Source organism: Python bivittatus, unplaced genomic scaffold, assembly GCF_059951505.1.
Source record: "Python bivittatus isolate LINGU-HERP-01145 unplaced genomic scaffold, Pbiv_v1 ctg000980_np1212, whole genome shotgun sequence".
Classification (NCBI taxonomy): domain Eukaryota; kingdom Metazoa; phylum Chordata; class Lepidosauria; order Squamata; family Pythonidae; genus Python; species Python bivittatus.
Window position 1 is genome coordinate 21,982,802 of NW_028277125.1, and position 26,187 is coordinate 22,008,988.

Genomic DNA, 26,187 nt, shown 5'->3' on the forward strand with positions numbered 1-26,187 from the left:
TTTAACTCCGAGCTGCTGGAAGAAAATAATAGCTGTTTTGAAAAAAAAAAAACAGAGGCTTTTATGAGACTCTCTCATGTTTATGACTCGCCAGCCTATAAAGGAACAGGTGAATTCTCCAGGGACAGAGAAGTTGATTCTTCTTTGCTGCACAGCTGTCAAGATGCAGGCTCATGGCTGAAGAACTGAAAGGACAGGGAAAAGCCCATTTATTTTCAAAAAGAAAAGAAAACATGCCTTCTTTTTTCCTTTATTTTATTCAGAAAGGAGTCACTCGTACTATTTCATGTGTTTTCCGTCTCCTGTAAATAAGTGTGTGTATGGATTTTGTTTTCTTTTGTTTATATACCAGTCTTTGTGCTTAGATATTGATCTGTATAATATAATCATTAATATATAATTTACTTTTTAATATTGCACAAAAACATTGCTTGGCTTACCAAGAATCCTTTTAGGCTGCAATCCTATACTTACTTATCTGGAAATCAGGCATAGACTAATCCAGTATCTTGGTTTCCATCCTATAACTCTGTTATGAAGACCACAATTCTCTCCCCTTGATCCATAATGTTTGGGCTTCAACTAAAGTAACCCATGCCTGGGCTGCAGCAATCCAGATCTTGGTAGCTGTCATTCAGTGCCATATATTGCCTTTAAGCATGGATATGGCCAATGAGAAGTGCACCCTACCACACTGTATCGCTCTATTTACTTATTATTAAATTATATCTCACCTTTCATTCAGCAGCTCAAGGTTGTGTATGCAGTGTTTCCTTTTTTTTGTTTTCCCCCACAATCACCCGAGGTTAGGGGATGGACTGAAAGAGGGTTACTGGCGCAAAGTCACCCGATTAACTTCTGAGGCTGGAGATGGGCCAAAAGTGGGGTTCTTATTGTAGTTTTCCAATCATGCCATCCTTATAGGCTGTTGGATTTTATTTTGCTTCGCTCTCTGTAGTAATGTCATATGCAAGAAGCATATTCTGGATTCAGAGAAATGGGAACAATTTTAGAGAATGGCAATGATGATTATTAGGAGACTAGCAACTAAGCCTAATGAAGGGAAATTGAAGGAGTTAGGTATGTTTAGCCTTGAGAAAAGGGATTACTGCAGAGGGATTTGACAGCATACTTCTAATACCTAAAAAGATGAAACATAGAAGAAGGCCAAGAGAAGGTTCTCTCTTGTTCTAGAGCAGTGTTTCTCAACCTTGGCAGCTTGAAGATATGTGGACTTCACCTCCCAGAATTGCTGGCTGTGGAATCTGGGAGTTGAAGTCCACACATCTTCAAGCTCCCAAGGTTGAGAAACCCTGTTCTAGAGGGCAGGACATGGAATAATGGATTTCAGTTACAGAAAGGCAGATTTCAATAGTACAGTAGAAAAAAAAAGTAAGAATGGTTCAAGAGTGGAACCAATTACTCAGAGGCCAGTTGGCTCTTTTCTTTGAATGTGATCAAGTGGACGCTAGAGAGGCGTGATGGGTTCTTTGGGGGAAATGGTGCAGACTACGGACAAGGAGTGTGAGTTCCCCCCCCCCTTCACTGTAGGGGAGCATTTATTATACAAAAGTAACAATTAGATTTTAACAAAAGTGAGGATACCCCCTTATTTTCCAGGATGCTTTAATGTGGATTCTTTCACTGAGCAAAATCTTGGGCTGCTGGCCTAAATGTTCCTTCCAACTCTGTGATTCTGTTAGAATAGATGGGAAGTTACTGAGGTTTCTAAAAATATGATGATATGGAGAAATTACACACAGAGATTTTTTTTTTCCTTTTCTCTCATGATTGTATGCTGACTGATTGGGAGAAAATGCTTCTTCCCACAGTGTGAAGTCAACACGTGGAATTTGCTGTGACAAGGGATGGAGGAATTTTCACATTTTTGAATCCACCCACAAACTGAAATTCAGGTCCTTTGAAATTTGCAGTTCTTCAAATTTTGCAAAGCATTTCTCCAACTAAAAGAACCATATAAAGAAATAGCAAAGAAAAGTCTGCACAAAAATACTGGTGAAAGCAACATATAAAGTACATGGGGTAATTCTTTGAAAAAAATATTTGAGAAAAACTGTGTCCATTAGGCAAAATGGTATCCAGAATGCATAGGAGAAATGAGCAGAAGAGGGTGTACAGATTTTAGTGCAATTTGTTTCTTCAACAAATCTCAAGAGACAGATGAGGCAAACAAAGCACAGGAATGAAAAAAAAAAAAAAGGAAATACAAATTGACAGATTCGCTTATCCCAACAGTGATAGCCACCAGGTGAGATGGCTTTAAAAAGGGAATTACATAAATTAATAAGGAGTAGACCTATATTGCTATAAATAAAGCAAGATGATTTTATTTCCATTATTTCCAAAAATATTGTTTTGGCCTTTAGGTCTGAGAAAGGCATAGCAGGAGATTATTCAGGAGATAATTCTTGTTCTGGATGGGATGCATGAGGATGCTCCATAAGGATCAGATTGGCAACTGGGGTTCCTCCTGGATCTGGCACTGATGCTGACAACCACATAACATTGGGAGAGTCATTTATCAGCTTGGGCAAATAAAACAAGTGGGTCCCTTGCTAGAAAGCCTATTCCCTTATGTCCTTTAACATTTTAGTGTTTTACTATTACATTTTTCATTTTTAAATTTCTTGTTTCTCATGACATTTTTATGACTTTTTAATGATCTTTTGGTAAGCTGCCCAAGAGAGTGGGGCTATGCATACTTTTTCTAAAGAAGGAAAAAATAAATGGCAGCAGAAATGTCACTGATGAGGATAAGAATAGAATTGGGGGGCATGATTCTGCCTTGGGGGGCATGATTCTGTCTTGAAGGGGTCTGCTTCTTTTAACAAAACAGGTAGGTTACGCATCTGGGAGGCTTACACACCTGTTTTGTGCTTATTGTTATTTTTAAAGTGAAAAAATTTAGTGATGTTAATTCATCCTTCCTGGGGAGTTAGAAGTGGTCTTCCTGCTCTACCTGTGGGCTCCCAAGGGCATTTAAGTTGGTTACCTAAAGTATCCATGCAGTCTTATAGCAAAAACTGTATTTATTCCTCTCCCCATTTGTAAAATAAAGCTTCCTTCAAATTGAATTTGGCTCCTTGTGACTTCATGGACTCATTTATGTAGGTTTTTGGGCAACCACACAGAAATAATTTGCTCTTGCTTTCTTCTAGATCAGTGTTTCTCAACTTTAGCAACTTTAAGATAGGTGGACTTCAACTCCCAAGATAGGCGGACTTCAGCTGGCTGGGGAATTCCGGGCGTTGAAGTCCACCTATCTTAAAGTTGCTAAGGTTGAGAAAGAGTGTTCTAGATTTCTTTTTCAACTTTGCCATCCAGCCTACAGTCCTGGGTTTTCCAAGTGGTCTTCTACCCAAGCAGGGATGGCCACAGAGTTTGGTCAAAAAGGTCAAGATGACAGCCATGATGGTGCGATTGAAGTTTCACCTGGTTTTTATGCAATGCATGAAGCTTTGATCATAGTATCACAGCTGCCATCTTGACTTTCTTGACCATACCCTGCAGATTTCTCTGCACATAATTATTAACCAGGTCTGGCCCTGTGATGGAATGGTTTGGTGAAGGCCGTGCTTGGGGAGATAAGCATTTCCTTAGCCCCCAGAATGAGCGTGGGAAGGTGAAGAGGATGAGACTGGCACCACCCTAAGGAATTCGCAGTGTTTGCTTGCTGACTTGGGAAGTTTAGATTCAGTCTGGTGAGATTGATGTCAGGTTCAGCCCAAAGAACTCCACGAGACAGTACAGATATAGTTCTATAGCATTTATTAGCTTCCACCTACAAGACAGAATCTCACCAGACTGAATCTAAACTTCCCAAGTCAGCAAGCAAACACTGCGAATTCCTTAGGGTGGTGCCAGTCTCATCCTCTTCACCTTCCCACGCTCATTCTGGGGGCTAAGGAAATGCTTATCTCCCCAAGCACGGCCTTCACCAAACCATTCCATCACAGGGCCAGCCTTGTTTCCCATCCCCAAAAAGGTCAGAGAGATCCATCCACCTGTCTCCCCTTTGGCTACTGCAGAATGAACTGGAATCCACATTAGTGCACATTCTTATAGCCTGTGCAATGTCTAAAAAAGGCAACATCTCTCACATTATTGGCTTGCTAATGTTACGGAGCTAATGGCTGTATCTTCTCTCTAATTTTCAACTTAACCATTGCGGTGACATTTGCCCACTGCTGCTACCAGATGGACAACTGATGGCAGCAGCATCTGTCAGCTGTCTAGGCAACTAGACAAGGCTTTCTCCTCCACATCCCAGTGGATAGTTGTATATTTTAATCATTGGCACTGCTGGCACATTCTAATAAATCTGGGAAGAAAACATTTAGTGATTGGCAGTAGAACAAGGAGTATGTGTTTGTGTGTGAGAGAAAAACTTCTGTTAACCTACCTGGCTGGGTTGTTGTGAGGAGGAAAGGAGATTGCTCTTCTGTGATACTCAAACATCCTTCGGGGAAATGTTTGTTTAAAAAATGATGCAAACATCGTATGACTTGCCACTACTTGTCTTTACCTTTTAGCAACACGGAACACCTGAACCCAGAAGCTTACAAAAGCCAGAGCAAGGCATCAGGGGATTCAGCTGGCAAAGACAGAAACCTGGGCTCATTTCTCAGCATAGTTTTGATTCTACCTGGAAGGAATATTCTTTAGAATCAGTATCTGCTTTACTTGTTTTAAAGCAGTGTTTTTCAGGTTTGGCCACTTTAAGATGTGTAGACTTCAACTCCCAGAATCCCTCAGCCAGCAAGCTTGCTGGGGAATTCTGGGAGTTGAAGTCCACACATCTTAAAGTGGCCAAGGTTGAAAAACACCGTTTCAAAGGAATGAGATAAGAGGATACACCCCCAGAGGGCTCTCCAACAGTTTTCCCCAGCTAGGTACCCTTCAGATTTGCTTAAAACTGCAGCTCCTAGAATTCCCAGCCACTATGCTAAGAATTCTGGGAACTGTAGTCCTTGCACATCTGGAGGGCATGAGGGAGAGGAAGCAGCAGTAATCTAGCCCAGGTAGATGCTCTGGACTTGCAGACAAACTTGAACCAATTCACCAAGAGATCACTATAGATTAAACAACATTTTACTTAATAATGTAATGTTGCATTTTATCCGGATTCTCTTAGAAACTCAAGGTGAGTTAGCTAAGTAAGATAGGTGGAACTAACAGATTATGACTGGTTCAAGGCCAGCCAGTCTGAAACTGGATCTGCTCACAGGGAGTTCAGCCTTCTGACCCGTACACCCTCTCTAGTCATTAGGTTGAGTTACTAAATGACACCCCAGTGTGCAACATTGGGGGAGTTTCATGATTTCTGACTGTGCTGTTTTACTGAATTCAGCAGGACCTGCTGCAAGATAATTAAGAATAGAACTTTTCGCTCTTGAAAGTCCTTTTGGTATGGTAGATAAAAAGCTAGACTGGGTATACACATTATGATAAGCCCTGATTTTGTTTTTTTAAGTTGTTGAGTAAGCAGTTGGCTGGATCACCCATATGATATTCCTGGAATGTGCAATGATATTTAATTGCACATATTAATAATAAGGAGGGGCATGGAGGGGGGGCTGATGGCTGTTTTGCCAACAGCTTTACTAATGTGACCTCAGCCCATTTTTCAGTATGAGCGTGTGGCAGTGGAGGTTAAATTTTCAGATAAAAAAACCCATAAAAGTAAGGATCAGAATAAGAGCAGGAAGCATCTAGAAGGTGCAATACCCATGAAATACTTCACTAAAATCCCTAAATAAAGCAAGAAAAGGGGGCAAACATTTTTTTGTCTTGATCTTTCCGGTGACATCTTTATTTCCCCAGGTGCCCTTTTGCGCCCTACTTGCATGTCAGGAAGCTGAGTTGTGATCTCCAACCCAGTTAAATTTGCCTAAACCTCCGCTAAGCCAAAATCACAATTTACGTACCACAAACCACTTTATAATAAGTGAACCCAGTGATTAAGTTGTTCAGAGGCTTAATGGAGCTGCAGGCTTGATAGCATAATATATCATCATGGCTTCATATTGCTTTTGTGCCTGCTTAATGCCAAGGCCTTAACTTAAATCTGAATATTTTTTTAAACGTTAGGCCTTTTTACATGCAGGTGGAGATGAAACAGCTGCAGATCTCTTGTGATGAATGCCAAAAGGCTTGCAGCTAAAATGGAGCAGCTCCGAACCAAGATGAAAGTATCAGTACTGATGCATTTATATGAATCCCAACTTTTGTAAAAGAGTGAGTGTGTTTATAAATGAAGACCTAAGAAAGCCGAATGAATGAATGAATGAATGAATGAATGAATGAATGAATGAATGACTGCGCATATTTAGTTAGCACAGAATTCACAATTTCAGGAGGAAATGAAAAATGGGATGGAGGAGAAATGGGGATAAGAATAAAATATACTGCTTTCAAGATTGCCAGGTTTTCTGGGGTGTTATTTCCTCCTAAGCAGTGGAGAACTACTGCAGTGTCTGTTGAGGATCTTCCTTGAATGTCTGCCATTGACCTGGTTCACCAAACTGCATTAACTCATATTGTGACTTACTGGTTTTAATATATTTTGCTATCATAGCTATGCTAGTTTCTAAACCAAGGTTTGTGTTTTGAGTGATGCCGATTATGATTTGTTCAATAAACCATGGCTAAAACAAACCATAACTTAGTATGGTGTACAAAGCAGATCACTGACTTGGTACGCCTTTATGGGGGCTAGAACCAGTTGCATGAAATGGGGATTTCTGGGAAATAGGTGTCAGCACAGATTTCTTCTTGCATTTATTATTCTGATAGCTGCAATTGCTACAGACTGACACAAAACATCTAATGAGATTACTATTAATGTATTGTCAAAGGCTTTCATGGCCGGAATACGATGGCTGGTGTGGGTCTTCCGGGCTGTGTGGCCGTGTTCTGGAAGTTTTGTTTCCTAACGTTTCGCCAACATCTGTGACCAGCATCTTCAGAGAGCAGGAGCACAGACAGGAGCAGTTCTCTCCCTGGGCACACCAGCCATCAGATTACTATTAATTTGTCTTTCTACATTTGGAACACTGGGGGGCAGTAAGGCATGGTGGTAAGACATATTTATTGTTCCAGAAATACGATATCACAGCTAATTATGTGCAACAATTGGTGTTTCATAGCCACTGCCAAAGTGGCTTAAAATGTACTGCTGAAGGTCTTTGAAGAGATCACCAAAGAAAATAAAACTTATATGTGAAATTTTTGTCCTTTGTCCCCAATCATATTTGAATAGAGCAACTTGGAATGATAACATTGTTATGTCTGATAGTTCAGTCTATGTCTGCATTCATGTTTTGAATAGATAGATCAATTTTATTATGGCCTTTAGCTAGCAAGTAAAACAGAGATAAAAGAAGGAAATAATCCAAACAGACACTTTTTTTTACACTTTAAAATTTTCATGTTCTGAATATTTTAATATATATAAAAATATAGCCATGAACTGATCTTATTTCCATTGTTTTCAAAGATGCTTTGACAAACTTTATAAAAAGTAATGCAAAAGTTCTAGGAATTGATGTTTTGAAGTTTAAAGTATTCTATATATTAGATATATAATCAATCTAATACATGTATTAGATCAGTGCCCATATTTCATTCTGATTCAAAGTCTGGATTTTTAGCTACTCCCACCCATCCCTGGAACATGCTAAATTTTATGAATGATGTAAGAATTTCTTTATAGGAGGTTACAGTGGGGCAAAAAAGTATTTAGTCAGCCACCAATTGTGCAAGTTCTCCCACTTAAAAAGATGAGAGAGGCCTGTAATTTTCATCATAGGTATACCTCAACTATGAGAGACAAAATGGGGAAAAAAATCCAGAAAATCACATTGTCTGATTTTTAAAGAATTTATTTGCAAATCATGGGGGAAAATAAGTATTTGGTCAATATCAAAAGTTCATCTCAATACTTTGTTATATATCCTTTGTTGGCAATGACAGAGGTCAAACATTTTCTGTAAGTCTTCACAAGGTTTTCACACACTGTTGCTGGTATTTTGGCCCATTCCTCCATGCAGATCTCCTCTAGAGCAGTGATGTTTTGGGGCTGTTGCTGGGCAACACGGACTTTCAACTCCCTCCAAAGGTTTTCCATGGGGTTGAGATCTGGAGACTGGCTAGGCCACTCCAGGACCTTGAAATGCTTCTTACGAAGCCACTCCTTCGTTGCCCAGGAGGTGTGTTTGGGATCACTGTCATGCTGAAAGACCCAGCACGTTTCATCTTCAATGCCCTTGCTGATGGAAGGAGGTGTTCACTCAAAATCTCATGATACATGGCCCCATTCATTCTTTCCTTTACACAGATCAGTCGTCCTGGTCCCTTTGCAGAAAAACAGCCCCAAAGCATGATGTTTCCACCCCCATGCTTCACAGTAGGTATGGTGTTCTTTGGATGCAACTCAGCATTCTCTCTCCTCCAAACATGACGAGTTGAGTTTAGACCAAAACGTTCTACTTTGGTTTCATCTGACCATATGACATTCTCCCAATCCTCTTCTGGATCATCCAAATGCTCTCTAGCAAACTTCAGACAGGCCCGGACATGTACTGGCTTAAGCAGGCGGACACGTCTGGCACTGCAGGATTTGAGTCCCTGGCGGCGTAGTGTGTTACTGATGGTAGCCTTTGTTACTTTGGTTCCAGCTCTCTGCAGGTCATTCACTAGGTCCCCCCGTGTGGTTCTGGGATTTTTGCTCACCGTTCTTGTGATCATTCTGACCCCACGGGGTGAGATCTTGCGTGGAGCCCCAGATTGTGGGAGATTATCAGTGGTCTTGTATGTCTTCCATTTTCTAATTATTGCTCCCACAGTTGATTTCTTCACACCAAGCTGCTTGCCTATTGCAGATTCAGTCTTCCCAGCCTGGTGCAGGTCTACAATTTTGTTTCTGGTGTCCTTCGACAGCTCTTTGGTCTTGGCCATAGTGGAGTTTGGAGTGTGATTGTTTGAGGTTGTGGACAGGTGCCTTTTATACTGATAACAAGGTCAAACAGGTGCCATTTCTACAGGTAACAAGTGGAGGAGCCTCTTAAAGAAGTAGTTACAGGTCTCTGAGAGCCAGACATCTTGCTTGTTTGTAGGTGACCAAATACTTATTTTCCACCATGATTTGCAAATAAATTCTTTAAAAATCAGACAATGTGATTTTCTGGATTTTTTTCCCCATTTTGTCTCTCATAGTTGAGGTATACCTATGATGAAAATTACAGGCCTCTCTCATCTTTTTAAGTGGGAGAACTTGCACAATTGGTGGCTGACTAAATACTTTTTTGCCCCACTGTATATTCAAACAGCAAAGCCATTCTTTGTCTCTCATGACCCACGCTGGAAATGCTACAGTCTAGGAAGGACTGTATCACAGGTCTTTGACACATGTGAATATAATTCTTTGTCTATAGAGCTGAGTGAATAGATCCTCTTGTGAATTCATAAATTGCAAATTAGCATAGGAACGAAGAATGCATTTTCACAATGGCAAAATGGCAGGGAACAAAGAGATTTACCTTCAAGAATAACTTACTCAGAAGCATTTTAAAAATGGGATGAATAATGATATCTAATATATTGGCTACTTACACATTGCCAAAGAGGAAAGAGATATGTATGCAATTTGTGGATGCTAATCTATTGTTTGCTGTGCTTAGCGGACAGTAACAAAGTCACTGTTAGTCACTTAGCAGACAGTAACAAAGTCAAAGTGTAGACCTACTCAGCCCACTATGCAAATCTTAACTGTCAATAAGCTATTTCAAAGCCCTTAACTATCTCTTTTAGAGTCCCTTATTTTAAAATCTTGGATTGGACATTTCTTCGAGTAGAAGTCAGTAAAGTTGAGGACACTGATTTGGGCACCAGCATGGATAGCATTAGATTATTCTGATTGGCACAAAGATTAGGAAATTTATAGAGACTGTTGGATAAATGGGGAAATAACATCAATGTAAACAAAATACAAAGGGTCAACTTCATAAAACACCTCCGGATGACAATTGAGCAAACAGCAGAAGAGTCAAGATTGCTCTCTTGTCCTTTTTAAACAGGAGTCTCATGGGTTGACCCATTATATATTTTAATGAACACCATCTTACTTTTCCAGTAGAATGGATAAAGCTTTTTTGTGGTTCCTTTGTTTGTGTTCTTAAAACTGAGGGTAAGTAATATTTGTCTGCCGTAGCCTCTGGTCAAGTTCAGATCACTTGTCCCTTATTGTATTTGGCTTCAGGGTCCAAAATGACCTCCATTTCTATCCCCATCAAGAACATAAAGTAATGTAAAATATATTGTACAGTCGAGCAGAGATATGCTCAACATTAGCACCTTTCTGCAAAAACTCTGAATGGAACTCATGGGTCTCTGGGTTACAGTTTTCTCTAAGTCAGCTGAATTTAGTTTGCTTTTGAAAACAAGTATATGCAATTATACAGCTTCTTTTACTCCAGAGAACTTAGAGATATTATGTAGCATTTTATGACATGTTTCCTGGCACCAGGAGATTATTTAATAAGGACTTATTAAGGACTACAGCAGGCATACTGCTTTGGTTGCATTAGAAAGCTTCGTCACTGAACAGTTTTAATCTGCCAGTAACATAATTATTAACTTCAACAAAAGGGGATAATAGATTGAGCTTTAGTACAAGCATCTAAAGCTGCAGGAAGGAGAAATTGATTATGCCATTACAGTCGCTCCGGGGAGCCCTGTATATCTTTAAAGAATCAATACCTAGTCCTCTACAGATTATGAAGCCATATCTTACTTCCTAGCTTCTCACTTTTTAATCTGAGCTTTGATAGAGTAATCTTGGACACAACTCCTAAATGATACCAATTATTGACATCTGCTTCAGTTAGGATTCAGAATTAAAACATGGGGTCAGTGTGGTTGATCATCTGCCCAGCTGATTGTGATTCCATTTTTCAAAGCTTCATTTCACTTATCATCTTAAAGCATAATGTGATTGCTTTTGCCTTAACCTAATGTCTGAATCCGCTCATCTTGACCTGTTTAATAAGCTTTTTAGTTAAGCTACATATGAATGAGCACAGTATATGATTCTAGTTTGACAACCGGTTCACCCAAAACAGAGTCATAATACGGCTAATTTTAACTTAGCATGTTGCATGAATCCAGGCTTATCCAGTTAGTCACAATTAAACAATCCATAGCTTTATGTAATATGTGAGTCAGACCTTAGTATCCTTTAGGGTTAGCTATAATCCTATTTTTTTTTTTTACAATATATAAGTTCTGTGCATGAGGAGAAACAGATGAGTTTACTAGCTGAGTCATTTAGCCCTCCCTCCATTTTGCTGGCCTGTTTAGCCAGTCATCTCAACGTATCTATAACCAGAAGTGAGAAGGAAGGATTACGCTGAAATTAACCATCTCTTATGGCTTTGTAAGACTGAGATGAGTTACCCAACAACTAGTGGTGTACTTTGGGAATTTGGGGGGGCAAGGTGGGGAATGATCCTATGCAGAAAAAGCACTGCTGCACCATGTAGGGGCACCAATGACAGTTATGTGTATATTGTGAACATGGCCAAAGGCATCTACAGGAGTGTCAGAAAAAGGCAAGACTGGGTGATAAAAACCTGCCCATTGTTCAAAAGTGTTGTACATGTAATGCATGTCAAAAAAGGGCAGGGCTTTGACCACCCAGGGGTGGCTGCCATCTTGACTTTTTTGACATTTCCCCAGATGCCCCCAAACACAGACATTGTAGTAGCCCTCTGTCCAGTTATCATCTTATATATCCAGGAGGAGAATGGGGACTAGGTTTCTTTTTAGCATTCTCCAAGCCTCAGCTAGTATATTAACTACATTCTTCCTAAAAAAAGGGGGGGGGCACTTGCCATTGTGATTGATGTCCTAGCACTCTCTGCAACATTTGAACAGCTGCAGTTTCCTCACCCTTATTTTTAAAGAAGGTTGTAGTCTGCTGGGGGAGAACTAATACAGGAGCTGAGCCGTTCTTTATTCATCATGAGAACGATTGTATGTGTGTGTGGAAAAGAACCATGCATGCTAGTTAGCTTTAACTCTGCAAAATGCCATTATTAATTTTATTTGTTCCACTTCTACAAAAAATGAGAAAGGATGCTGTTGCTGCTAGGTTCTTATAAAGCATTAAATAATAGATTAATTAATAGAACTAGAATTAGGGTCTTAAGACTATAAATACAGCCACACAGTTTCTTCCTCAAATAGCTGGGCCCAATAGCAGGGTAAAGTTATAGGTAAAACAAAGAAAGAAAAAGAAACTTCATAGCTGAAGAAACTTCAGTCTCCTAATTCTGCTTCAGGGAGAGTCAATATTCATCCAAAAAGAGGCACAAAAAATGTAGCCTTTTATCTGTATTAGCCTACTTAAGACTTGGATTCTTCACCACAGTGTGGAGTGACAGAATGAAGCCAATCTATAGAAAATTGTGTAGAATGAATTTGGAAGTGATTAAGAGCCTAAAAGTGACCGTTTCAAAGATGAGGTTCATGAATCAAACCAAAAACCAAAACTATAATTTATGTGAAATTCAGAATGACTCCAAAAATTACTGTAAGATATTTCATGCTCTAAGTCAGCAGTTCAGTTGACATCCTAATTCAATGTTCCAGATTATTCTTTGAAATAATGAACCAGAAGGAAAGCTAACCATCTCTCGTCATGGCATAGATTTAATTACTTTAAAGCATCATACAAGTTACGACAGGCTTAGCCTCATGACAACAGGACTATCTTGCCAGACATTATCCTCAGTGAATTTATGTGCAAGCAGCTTGTGTTTTTAAGGACATTTTTCAGTTAAGGATCAATTACAGTATATGATCCAGAACTGATGTAGTGATCATTAAATTCTTTGGTATTATTGGATAATACACATGACAGGACTCAAGCAATACTGGAAGTTTGCACTTACAAAGCAATATTGTCTGGGTTCATGCTGCATTTATTTAGTGGGGGTTTCCTGAATAAACCCATTGCAAGATTTTGTTATTGTAACCTTACAGTAAAAGTGATATTAGCATTCATGACTTTGGTTTCCTGGTTTGGACTACTTCAAGGGGTTGACAACCATCTTGCAAATCTGAAAGCGCTTCCCCCTCCCCTGCCTTTACTTTCCAGAGAACTAGGGAAGGTCCTTCTGAGAGCTTGTCTCTACCCCCACCCCTCCTTTGGAATCAGATTTCTCTTATCAGACTGTTGTCTAGGCTGAGGCTCTTCCCCATCTCTTAAGGTTAGTCTCACAGGCCATTACACTAGAAGGTCAATTATTTGTAATCTTTCCCACCATATTTATAATTTTCTAATTCCTCAGTTTGCTTTTCCACGTGGTGGGCTTTTTTTTTTGTCTTTGAGATAATTTCAATAAATCAAATGAGATAAATAAAACTACTCTCTGGTAGTAATTCCAAAGCAAATCTCATCAAGCAGCATGGATGATTACTTGTATTTCCAGTCCAACTGTAACAATGGACCAGTCCTTACTAAATTACACCACCGATTAACATGATCCTTGGGTTTGGCTTAAGACATTCCAGCATTTCAATATGTAAAAACTTTCCTCTTCGTTACCTTTGACTATACTGATCCTACCAGCAGGACCAGCTTCTGTCCATTTCTCCACATTCTGCCTTTGCTTCTCAAATGAGAATGAGGCATGAAAGGAACAGAGGAGCTTTGAGAGGATGGCACCAACTCAAACACCCATGGGTTGAACAGGAGAGCCTTGCAAGCTATACTAATGCCTCCACCCCATTAAGAGGTTCTCAGTACCTTCTTTAGATGACCCCTTTCTTTCAAATAGGCTGGAACTACAACTTTCCTAGCCAGTATGTCCAAAACCTGATTTAGAATGAAGGAACACCAGGAAAAAAAAGAATGGATCAGAAAGAATGATGAAATAAAATAAATCACAGAAGTATCCAAATGGGTTCACTTTTATTTGAGGATAAAAATTAAGGCTGACAGTACTGTTATCATTTACAGATTTTTTTTTTTTTTTTTAACTGAGAGCTCTAGGAATTATTCCCTATACAATTGTCTTTGAAAACAGTTGACATGTCTTACTGGAGACTAGAGGGCAAACAGATCTAACAAGGGCATCTGCATTCATAGGCTACATATTACCCATTCCCTCCTGGACCACAACAAGCCTGTTTTCTGCATCTGGTTGAGATTACGGGAATCAGTACTATGAAATACATTCAAGAACTAGAAGCCTGGCCATTTAAGTGTACTCCACATTCCACTGCCCTCCTAAACTGAATCAGTGTGGGTTTAAGAGAAAGAAATCCTCTTCTGTACTACACTAGTCATGCACAAAGAGTCCCCTTTCTGTACAACACCGATGTCTTCATTTAAACAATTTACTTATACTGCAATGCACTTTATATGTGTTCATTTCTGTCTCTAGCATAATAATCCTTATAAAGGTTTCCAAACTCCATTTTATTCATGGATCCAATTTAAAAATAAGTACACTGTTATTATCTTGAGAAAACAAAACCTAACAAATTTTACTAATCTAAAAGCCATAGAATTTGACAATATGTGCATCTACAGTAAGTGAATATGAAAATGGAAATATTTGAACTCCAACTAAGTCAAACTTCTGACTCTTCTGATTGTTAACTATACCTCTTTTTCCCAGGCTATACCTTAATTACAATAAGACTGAATATTAAACCAGCTTCAAACAAACATTCAAAATAGCCACAATTTTGCTACTGTCATAGCCTCAACTATACAGGCACACAAATAGATGCAGAAGTATCCCAGTGCTATGAACTTGAATGACTAGGAAGCATTTCCTTAATCATTTTCTTAATTCCTGTTCCCCACCCAAGCCAGGGATCAAAGCTGCTACTTCTCAAAAGATGCTACAGTCGTAACATTTACTTAAAACTTTTCCTAGAGGATAGTTTGGATCCAGATCATGGATTGTAGGTAGGTATGAAGATTGGTCATCATGGGTTGGTTCAAGTGGACACCGCTCCTATCCTTGGTACCATCGCTGCAAGATCTCCATGGGAACAATCTTGAAAAGATTGCAAATAATTACGTGGCACAGCAAGATAGCTGGTACAGCAAGGGAACCCTCCGGTTTAATCAAATCTACTAGAATATACTGATAGGTCATTGCAGATGTGTGGCCAGTATCATTCTTTCAATCCTATTTTCTCCTTCTGCATAGTTTTAGGCAGACAGTGCGCCATGCTCCCAGCAGGGACTATCCAACCACACACATTGATTTAGGCCTCTAATTCAGCTACAACTTTGTTACTGATACAAGGATAGATCTGCATCTTGAATGAAATGCTGAATGATATGTTTTGCCATCAAATTTGGAATTAAAGAAAAGCAGCTATTTCATCATCTCTCCCATAAGGTTCCAGTTAATGCAATGCATTTCCAAACAGCCATTATATGGCAGATAGTTGTTGGTATCCTACTTATTAATATGACTATACTGGGCCATTTAATATTTGTGTACAAAGCAAAATCTTAGTTTGCATTGATTTACAATGCACTGGGAGGTATTCAGAATGAGTAACAAAAGCTATGGCACGTGTAGAAGAGTCAGCTCATAGTAACTGGTATTTCCTCCATTCTAGTTTCACAAACAATGTATTAAAGAAAGTTTGATTCAGGCTCAATAAATTGGAGGAAAAAGGTAATTATATTCACCTTTCTAACTTAACGGTAGCTTATTCAATGAGTGGTGTTAATAAAAACAACTCATTTGTTCTCAAGTTTACCAAGCTGGCTCTAATACCAATCACACAGAAATAAACATAATATTTAAACACAGCTTGGAAAAAGTTTTTTTTTTAAATGCAGCATTTCCTTGCCTTTATTAAGAAGCCTCACATAAAACAGAAAGCTAAAAGATCTGACTAAAATTAAAGTTCAAAAAAGAAAAGAAAACAAGAGCACAGCACAGCAATTTTGATGGCTGCTGTGAGAATTGTTACTCTGATTCTTTTTTCCAAGCGGTGAGTTTTCAACTATATATATAATTCATGTTTGTTTCTCTTGTAACTGATTTAATGTACATTAAATATAGATAGTAGCTATAGAGTGTGGGAAGACATATGATTTAACATCCTTAAAAAGTTATTTGTTTTGAAAGAATTAAAAAGTGGGGGATCAGGGTGGGGGGTAGAATATAGTCCTTTTGGATACAGTTCTTGAATACACCAACACTTATTGCCATGAGCTTAATACTCCAAATGATATGGAACAGGTACTACAATATACAGAAAATAAATATACATTACTCTACAATTCAACAATGCTCACTACTCCATTTGGCAAAATATTTATTTATAATAAATCTGTTTCAAAAGCAGTTGGTCACTTTTTTTCATTTTACATTATTAATAGCTCTAACAATGGGGTTGGTGAATGTAAATAAACTGTCTCTTTTTACACAGTATACAAAAAAAAAAAAGAGACATTGAAATGACATTTAACAGTAAAAACACAAAAACCAGGAAGAGTCTGTAAGACAAAAAGGCAAAGCAATATGTTTCTGTCTGCACATAGGCAATGCTGCCGTAAATTATTTACCCGTACGTGTCCTCAGCCCCACTTAGCTGACTCCCCGCCCACCCTCATCAGCACTCTTAATTTGCAGATTATGTTCCAGGAGAAAAAACAGTAATCACATGGGATGTAGCAGCCGCTCCAGTCACTCTTTTCACAGTACTGCATGTCAACACTGGGAATGGTTTCTGATATAATTTAAAACTGCATACAGTACTTTCATGGAGGGAGGGAAATAATTACTCCCATTCAGTCGTTCCTGGGGGTTTTGAAGTCAAGTCATACATCACCCGGGAGATGCCAGGAATCTTCTTAATCTCTGTCACCATCTTCAACACAACCTATGTTTAAAAACAGCCGGCAAGAAAGAGACGTCAAGGACATAAATGCCAGTGTCCCCATTTGGAAGAAGGGATGGGAGAGAGAAGAGGAAGACAACCTAGGAAGGCAGATTAGTATGAAATAAATTGATTCAAATGTTCTGCTTCATCTCCCAGAACAGAGTGGAAGGAGCCAAGATGCCCAGTTTTTCCTTTTTAATGTTTTAATTTGCAAAAAGGCAAATGGTTTGCAGAAGAAAAACCGGTATCTAAGTATGGCCTTTCTTTCCTGTGAGATTTTTGGTCTCACAGGAAATTATTTGCTAATGCCAGCTACTCATTTCTCTGCATTTCTCAGCTCCAGTTATAAGATTATATAACCAAAACAAATAAGGGGGTGGTGGTGGTGGCGGGGGACGTTACCAGCTTTGAAAATGGCACCCAGAATTACTATTAAGCCCTGATATAAAGAACTGCTGCCACAGACCACACACCTCCATGCAACTTTTAGCAATTGTTACTTGCTATTTATTCCTAGCAGCAACTGATCTTGGCTGGTTGGGAAAAAACTAAGTAGAGTCAGACCCGGTTAGTATCTGCAAAGAAGACCCCCAGAATGCAATGACAAATCACTTCAATACTGTTGGCAAGAAAATTGTATACACTTGTTCACTTAAGCACCAGGAGTTGAGCTTGACTCAAAGAAATCTTAACCCTTTTAATTTAATTGTAGCCTCCTAACTAGCCTCCATCAATCATCTTTGATGAAGTTAGGCTGCAGATAAAGAGTAGTAACAATAAAAATAGTATGACATTTTTCCTCAGTGTGATGTCCTATAGATATAAGAGTCACGTTGTGTGAGATGGGCAGCTATATAAATATGATAAATAAAATAAATATATTCTCTCTCTCTCTCTCATTTAGTTCAATTCCCATAATCTTCAGTGAAATCAAGCACTTGCTAAGGGATTCTGATTTTGAAATCTAAAAAAGCCAGAGTGTTCACAGCCTTTAGACCACATCTCCATATAGCAATGTGTTTCCATAGGCAGACTGACATATTTAAAGGAGCTAACATTTTTGTTAAAAAAACAAATAGTTTTAGCAATTAAAATTAGGCAGTCAAATATACCCAAGCCACACAGGCTTTATTCTACTGCATTCTATAACATTTATTTCAATGTTAAAATAATATGTATTGGTATACATTTGTAACAAAGGAATAAGATACTTTCTATACGAACAAAGAAAACAAAGTCAACTTTAATTTTCTAAATGACATTTACCTCTTCTGGTATCTCATTGCCAGGAGTTGCTGCAATGCCAGTCATGAAATCACTTGTAATGAAAGTTCGAATAACCACTGATCTTTGACAGGATGGTTGTTTCTGCAGGGGATCTCGATCAAAATGCAATGGTGTTAAGATGACTGGCATCTGGCTGATTTTTCCAGAATAACCTTGAATAAAGGAACAAAAATCAAGAAAGTACTGTACTGGCTAGATGGCAACACTTAGCTGATTTGGGCTGATCTGGAACTAATTGGTACTTGGATGTGAATCCACCAGAAAATCCCAGATTTGTAGGCTAGATTGGGAAATGAAATGAAATAACTGCCTAGAAGATAACAATGGCAAATACTGTTGCTGAGAACACTACATCGATCTTTCTGTGAAGTCATCAGGAGTTGGGTGTGATCCAACAGATTCGATTATAGTGGCTTACAGAATAACATACTATGAGGCAGAGATAATGGGGTAAATATGGAAAGCAAGCTTAAGGAAGGAGTAATGGAATACCCATTTTTTCACTGAGATTCCTTTTTCTGTCTTCCTATCCATTTTTCTCTCTTATAATGGTGACAGAGGAGGAACAAATGTCTCTTACCAGAGATCCTGTATGTGCTTTCCAAATTAGGGTAAGTTCTAGATGCACTTATAAGAGGTTGCCCACCCTGTTCAAATTATTTGAGTGTTTGATCTCCAAGTAAGGCAACATAAGCTAAATCCCCATTCAGTTGTGAATCTTACTGAATGACCTATGTTGGTCCCTATCCAAGCCACAGTTGCATCTCAGACTTGTTGTGAGGATATAACAGGAGGGAGTTTTTCTGCTATTGCTAATGCCTTGAAGGAAGTGTGGGATACAGATAGAATAATAAAAGTCAGCAAGAGATATTGTGCTCCAAACTCTGAATTAAAATAAGATTTCTTCAAACAGGTGCCATTTGGATGTGTTGGGATTGCAACTCTAAGAACTGAGCAACATAGGTTGGAAATTCTGAGAGATGTAATCCTTCTGTAACTGGAGAGGACCAGGATAGGAAACTGTAACATAGAAGTTGCACTTATTTAGAGATGTGTGCATTGTATACCAAGTGTAGTCCTCTTTAGAACTTTAATCTCATTTCCTTTCTATAGCAATATAATATTTTCTCTTATAAAATGGAGAAAACAGCAACATCTCAAGAAAATCAACTTTTTAAATTCTAACACCCTGCAAAACAAATACTAACGTCTTTATTATCGTCTATTCCAATACTCAAGGCAGTTTACAACAATAAAGAATGAATTACACACTCTATTCTACTAAGCTTGCAAAAAATATTTGCTGGGACAGATGGTGCAAATGCAGAGTACCACACTAAAGAAAGCCACACACTAACCAGATTCCCTGAGAATATTATGAGCCTCGAAATCAGCCTGCCGCAATGTGCTGAGAACTCCTGTCGTCAGGAAAGTGGGAGTAACGTCAGTGGGAGGTTCTTTGACTGGTGGGCCAAATACATAGACAACCCTAAGAAGAAGGAAGGAAAATCCATCAGAAGGAGTGCTCTCTGTATTTTTCAGGGGTAGGCAACCTTTTGGGGATGGGGGTACATTTGGATTTTTGTGAATATGCGTGGGACACAGTCTCAAAATGGCTGATATGGGAAATCTGCCTGTTCACAGATTTGTGAATTTCTGCAGGCCAAAGACATTCCTGCAAATAAATCTGATGGCCAGAAGTTGGTGATCTGCTTTAAAGTATGCCAGATCAATAGGCAGACAGACAGTCTTTGGGTGTTTGAATGCATTTTAAATTAAAATATTTTTAAAAAGCCAGATGGAACAGGGAAACTGCTGAGCACAGGGTACCGAATGAAGCATCTAAGGAAATGGTGATACCTGCTGGTATTATGTTGTCTATCCCTATATTAGTCAATAATGCATAGAATTGGCTAAATATATCTTTGTTCAACAACGCATCTAAAAGTTACTGTATCTTTGATTAAGATTACAGGTAGTTCCAAACCTTTAATCATGCAAAGCTTGACTGCAGCCCCAGTAAATCAAAGAGACATATTTTCAATATAAGCCCATTTATTTTTGTATCCCATTTTGAAAATCCAAACTTGCTTTCAGAAAGCAAGTCATTTATGTTCCTTTCTTGTCTCGCTTTAAAGCCTCTACCAGAAAAACAGTCATGTCTCCAGTTCACAGGATTAGTCTTGCTTAGTTTTTTGCATACCAGAAGTGATGCATTTATATTGTAAAATGTAAAAATAATACTTCTTCATTATTAATGGTTTACATGACCAATACCTATAAAACACAAAATTACCATGATGCAGTCAAGCATCAACAAGACTGGATAATTCCCTTGACGAATTAGCAAAACAACAAAAAACAAAAGCAGTGTGGATTATGTTGTAACTGGGCTTTTAACTCTTCTTGTTACCAGTATTTTAAAAGGTTCATGAGAAAAGTAAAATATTTTTCCAGTATTTTTCTCTGTTTCTTACATATACTGTAAATTGATTTTTTTTCTCCCAGTGACACATAGTGAACTACTGAACAGCAGCTAGTTTACAAACTATTAAAGATCTATGTATCGATGGACATATTACCGGTTTATGTTGTGGCACATCCGTGGTATGAGTCTGGCTAGGAACATAAGGGACTCCCAAGGTGGAGCAACTTTACTGGAGATTCCACATACGTAGCTATAAGAACGACAATCGCCCTATGAAGCAGCAACACAAGAGCACAACTTTTAAACATTTACAACAATATGCACTGGAATCAGCAACTCAAGCCAAAGAAGCACTCCGACAATATCGTATATCAGTGTTTCTCAACCTTGGCAACTTTAAGCTGGCTGGGGAATTCTGGGAGGTGAAGTCCACGTCTTAAAATTGCCAAGGTTGAGAAACACTGCCGTATATACTTGCATATAAACCCATCCCCGGATAAGCTGACTCTCGAATCTTTAACCAAAATACCATCAAAAATGTGTCACCTGCAGATAACCTGGCCCTTGAAATCTTTGTATGTTTTAATTTTCACAATTGGCTTATCCGCAGGCAGCACATTTTTCATGATATTTTGGTTAAAAATTCAAGGGTCAGCTTATCTGGGGATGGGTTTATAACTATATAAACTATATACAGGATACATGGGTCCTTTAAAAAATTATTACTGTATATACTTGTGGATAAGCCCATCTCTGGATAAGCCATACCAAATTCGGCGGGGCGGGGGTATTTTGGCACCTAAAGTTCTCGGCTTATCTGTAAGTATATATGGCAGTTACCTGTTGCATATGGGGCTCAGCCACTTTTTACAGCCAAGATCACACTCTTGAAATGTGAAGGCAAACAGCTGAATAATGGTACATCATTTCCTGATTTTCAGTAGAAAATTATTTAATTGATTTCAAGTGTGAAGCCTCTAGTAGAATTATTGCACCTATAAAACACATTTTAAAAGCCTTCAAATCTGGGGGGGAGAGGAGAGGAGAGGAGAGGAGAGGAGAGGAGAGGAGAGGAGAGGAGAGGAGAGGAGAGGAGAGGAGAGGAGAGGAGAGGAGAGGAGAGGAGAGGAGAGGAGATCAAAAATTTTAATTACACTTACTTAGGCAACATCTTAGTGCCACGGCCCTGTTGGGCATGGTTCTTGCCAACTAAAGTAATAATTATAAGATGCTGTCCCAAGCTGCAAAAAACATTCCTTTTTTCTAGAGACAGAGGCATTATTTCAGCTCCAGTAAGAAGATCAATGTATTACACCAGATGGGAGAATTTTTACAAATCAGTCATGCTGGCTAGAAAGTCTGAAGTTAGCATTCCTCATGCATCTGGAAGGCAGTAGGCTGGAAAAGGCTGGGCTTCCCAAATCTTAATGAAGGACAATTCTTAAGAAGGTTTGTGTATTGGACAATGGGCACCTATAGGGTGGAAAGCTGGAGTTTTCCACTGTCCTCTCCCAGAAGCCCTCTGGGTCATCAAATCCTGCCCCTCCTCCTGCTTTGTGACAGCAACTTGGTTCATCCTCCTGCTACCTCCTATCTTCCAGGTGACACCTCACTTGGCATTCATCCACTAACCCCCGGTATGTAATAGAAATTTTGGTGATTAAAAGATCAAAATAGAGAAAATGAAATCATTGTTATAATGCCACCTCCTGGCCATATACAGGCGTGGTGTCTAGAAGTCTCACCCCTTATTTCTCCCCTTGGGGAGAGACCAATCTTATGAGAGATAATCAAAATCAAACTTTATTTTTAAACACACACACATACACTTTTTAAACTTTAAATATTAAAACTGAAACATTCAGTGTTGAAGGATATAACTTACAGAGATGCCTAGATCATAATTCACCTCTTACAAATCACTTTTAAAAAAAAGAAATTTCAAAAGAAAATATAATGCTCCAAATAGACCACAAGATTACAGTGGCGTTCTCTGAGTGACTGTTCCCTTCCAGAATCTCCAGGGAGATAAAGGATAGGTTTCAAATTAATATTACAAGTGGCAAGATTCTACAAAAATATAACTTCATGAACACAACCTGAAGAATGGAGGAGAGCTGAAGTTGAAAAGCTTAATGCTTTAACTTAGAAAATGAGATTTTAGCATAACATAGAAATAAAAAATTAAGCCTAGTGCAAATTCCTGGCTAAACATTTCACTTATTTCTACAGAAAGAGCAGATGCATGAAGCAAAAGTTCCCCTGCTACAAATTATGTATTTATTTAAATGATTTATGTGGTGCTCATCTCACAAAAGTGACTCTGGAAAGCGTACAGAAATTAAAACAAAAACCGCAATGTGAAGCCCATGGTGCCCAAGGTTAAAACAGTAAGCCCCAACCACATCACATCAACAGGAGCACACATCAACAGGAGCAGACCTCACCTAACCTCCTGGCCCAAACACCTAGGAAAACAGCCAGCATTTCAGAGCCTTGCAAAAGGCTGACAAGGTTGAGGCTATCCAGATTTCCATCGGGGAAGGGGGGAATGCTGTCCCATAGGGTTGCAATTACTTGGTCTTCCCTTTCAATCAGAGGCTATGGGATTGGTGGTATTCCTGTGCCTTTTCCAGCCTTGGTCCACAGACTCCAATGGAGTTCTGCCAAGTTCTGTACCTTTGTTTCAATGTGTCTATCTCCAGCAGAGAGAAGGGCTGGGGTATATGACTCTGCACATGACCCTGGACATCTGTCTCTTCTACTGATGCCTGGCATGAGTGACTGGCTGGCAGACAACATTCATAATAGCTTAATAATCCTATGTCATACAGTGGGCCAAAAAATTATTTAGTCAGCCACCAATTGTGCAAGTTCTCCCACTTAAAAAGATGAGAGAGGCCTGTAATTTTCATCATAGGTATACCTCAACTATGAGAGACAAAATGGGGAAAAAAATCCAGAAAATCACATTGTCTGATTTTTAAAGAATTTATTTGCAAATCATGGTGGAAAATAAGTATTTGGTCACCTACAAACAAGCAAGTTGTCTGGCTTTCACAGACCTGTAACTACTTCTTTAAGAGGCTCCTCTGTCCTCTACTCGTTACCTGTAGTAATGGCACCTGTTTGACCTTGTTATCAGTATAAAAGACACCTGTCCACAACCTCAAACAATCACACTCCAAACTCCACTATGGCCAAGACCAAAGAGCTGTTGAAGGACACCAGAAACAAAATTGTAGACCTGTACCAGGCTGGGAAGACTGAATCTGCAATAGGCAAGCAGCTTGGTGTGAAGAAATCAACTGTGGGAGCAATAATTAGAAAATGGAAGACATACAAGACCACTGATAATCTCCCTTGATCTGGGGCTCCACGCAAGATCTCATCCCATGGGGTCAAAATGATCACAAGAATGGTGAGCAAAAATCCCAGAACCACATGGGGGGGGGGCTAGTGAATGACCTGCAGAGAGCTGGAACCAAAGTAACAAAGGCTACCATCAGTAACACACTACGCCGCCAGGGACTCAAATCCTGCAGTGCCAGATGTGTCCCCCTGCTTAAGCCAGTACATGTCCGGGCCTGTCTGAAGTTTGCTAGAGAGCATTTGGATGATCCAGAAGAGGATTGGGAGAATGTCATATAGTCAGATGAAACCGAAGTAAAATGTTTTGGTCTAAACTCAACTTGTCGTGTTTGGAGGAGAGAGAATGCTGAGTTGCATCCAAAGAACACCATACCTACTGTGAAGCATGGGGGTGGAAACATCATGCTTTGGGGCTGTTTTTCTGCAAAGGGACCAGGACGACTGATCCGTGTAAAGGAAAGAATGAATGGGGCCATGTATCATGAGATTTTGAGTGAACACCTCCTTCCATCAGCAAGGGCATTGAAGATGAAACGTGGCTGGGTCTTTCAGCATGACAATGATCCCAAACACACCGCCCGGGCAACGAAGGAGTGGCTTCGTAAGAAGCATTTCAAGGTCCTGGAGTGGCCTAGCCAGTCTCCAGATCTCAACCCCATGGAAAACCTTTGGAGGGAGTTGAAAGTCCGTGTTGCCCAGCGACAGCCCCAAAACATCCCTGCTCTAGAGGAGATCTGCATGGAGGAATGGGCCAAAATACCAGCAACAGTGTGTGAAAACCTTGTGAAGACTTACAGAAAATGTCTGACCTCTGTCATTGCCAACAAAGGATATATAACAAAGTATTGAGATGAACTTTTGATATTGACCAAATACTTATTTTCCACCATGATTTGCAAATAAATTCTTTAAAAATCAGACAATGTGATTTTCTGGATTTTTTCCCCCATTTTGTCTCTCATAGTTGAGGTATACCTATGATGAAAATTACAGGCCTCTCTCATCTTTTTAAGTGGGAGAACTTGCACAATTGGTGGCTGACTAAATACTTTTTTGCCCCACTGTACATCCAGGATTTCAAGACTTTTAGACATTTTGATGCCCTCATTTCTTGACTACGCCTAATGGCTTATCTTTCATTTCATGGTTACTCTTCAATTTCTTTCTCCTTCCTGATCAGATTTGATTTAGAATTCAATTTAAAAAACCCTTGCAACACCTGTTGTTTTCCCCATTTTTAGATATTTTTGCCACAGACTCAGCTTCACCAACCTGGACTCCCACTGTTTTGATTGGCAGCAAAAAGGCATTTAATGAATGTAGACTTGTGATCTCCATCAATTTCTCCTGGTCTTCTTCAGTTGTACATGCTTTGACCCTCTGCAGCAGAGTGTGAGGCTAGATAACAAAACAGACAGTCAAATCTAAGTATTATAAAAGGTTAGTTGGCTATGCATCTCTGGCAAACAAAATAGTGTGAACTTAAAGGCTATGAAGGATCATAATATAAAGGATAGAAAATGTAGGAGGATGAAGGGGATGAGTTTTAAAATTCTTAATTAAAAGAACCCTCTGGGAGCTACTTTGGAAATAAGAAACAAAGGCTAACAGCACAGATAAAAGCTGCTTTTGGCCTGTGAGGTGCACGCAAAGAGCTACATGCCTTAATGGTCCAGAGTAAAGAAGTAAGCAGAATCAAAATCTTGATTTAATTTGAAGTAATTAGATATAATTACAAGTTCCTATGTATGCAATGATTTTCCATTTGTCAAGTAATTGATTTCCAGTTGGTTCTCTATACTGCTACACAAAATTGCTTAAGGCTTTTTGAAGTCCTATAGGGTCCTTCAAAGGATTAATGTATTATATACATATAGCAGTATAGTAATATGTCTTTTTGCCAGTTGGGGAGGGTATAAATTCAGGTTGTTAAGCTACTTTACCACATCATTATACATAGACACATTAACAAATGTAATTCAACATCAACTTTTAGAGGGATGTGAGAGTATACTTATGGATTCTAGGAATCATATGCAGTCCTGGGACTGTGTTTTGTGCATTTTTGACTTAAGTAGTGATGACTAAATAAGGAAAGAGGTCACCAATATAACACAGCTGGATAAAAAATGGTAAGAAAAAGGAAATATGGG

General features: G+C 39.1%; 1 protein-coding gene across 1 annotated transcript in view; it reads right to left on the reverse strand.

Moving 5' to 3' along the window:
- Window positions 1-13,979: 13,979 nt before the first annotated feature.
- Window positions 13,980-26,187, reverse strand: part of GMPS (guanosine monophosphate synthase) — a 52,275-nt gene continuing 40,067 nt past the window's right edge. The window contains exons 12-16 of the mRNA XM_088131730.1: window positions 25,307-25,432; window positions 20,817-20,932; window positions 19,593-19,723; window positions 18,214-18,386; window positions 13,980-16,947 (exon numbers count right to left, since the gene is read on the reverse strand). Coding sequence (XP_087987856.1) covers window positions 16,846-16,947; window positions 18,214-18,386; window positions 19,593-19,723; window positions 20,817-20,932; window positions 25,307-25,432 — 648 coding nt within the window. The 3' untranslated portion in view covers window positions 13,980-16,845. The remainder of the gene's footprint in view (window positions 16,948-18,213; window positions 18,387-19,592; window positions 19,724-20,816; window positions 20,933-25,306; window positions 25,433-26,187) is intronic.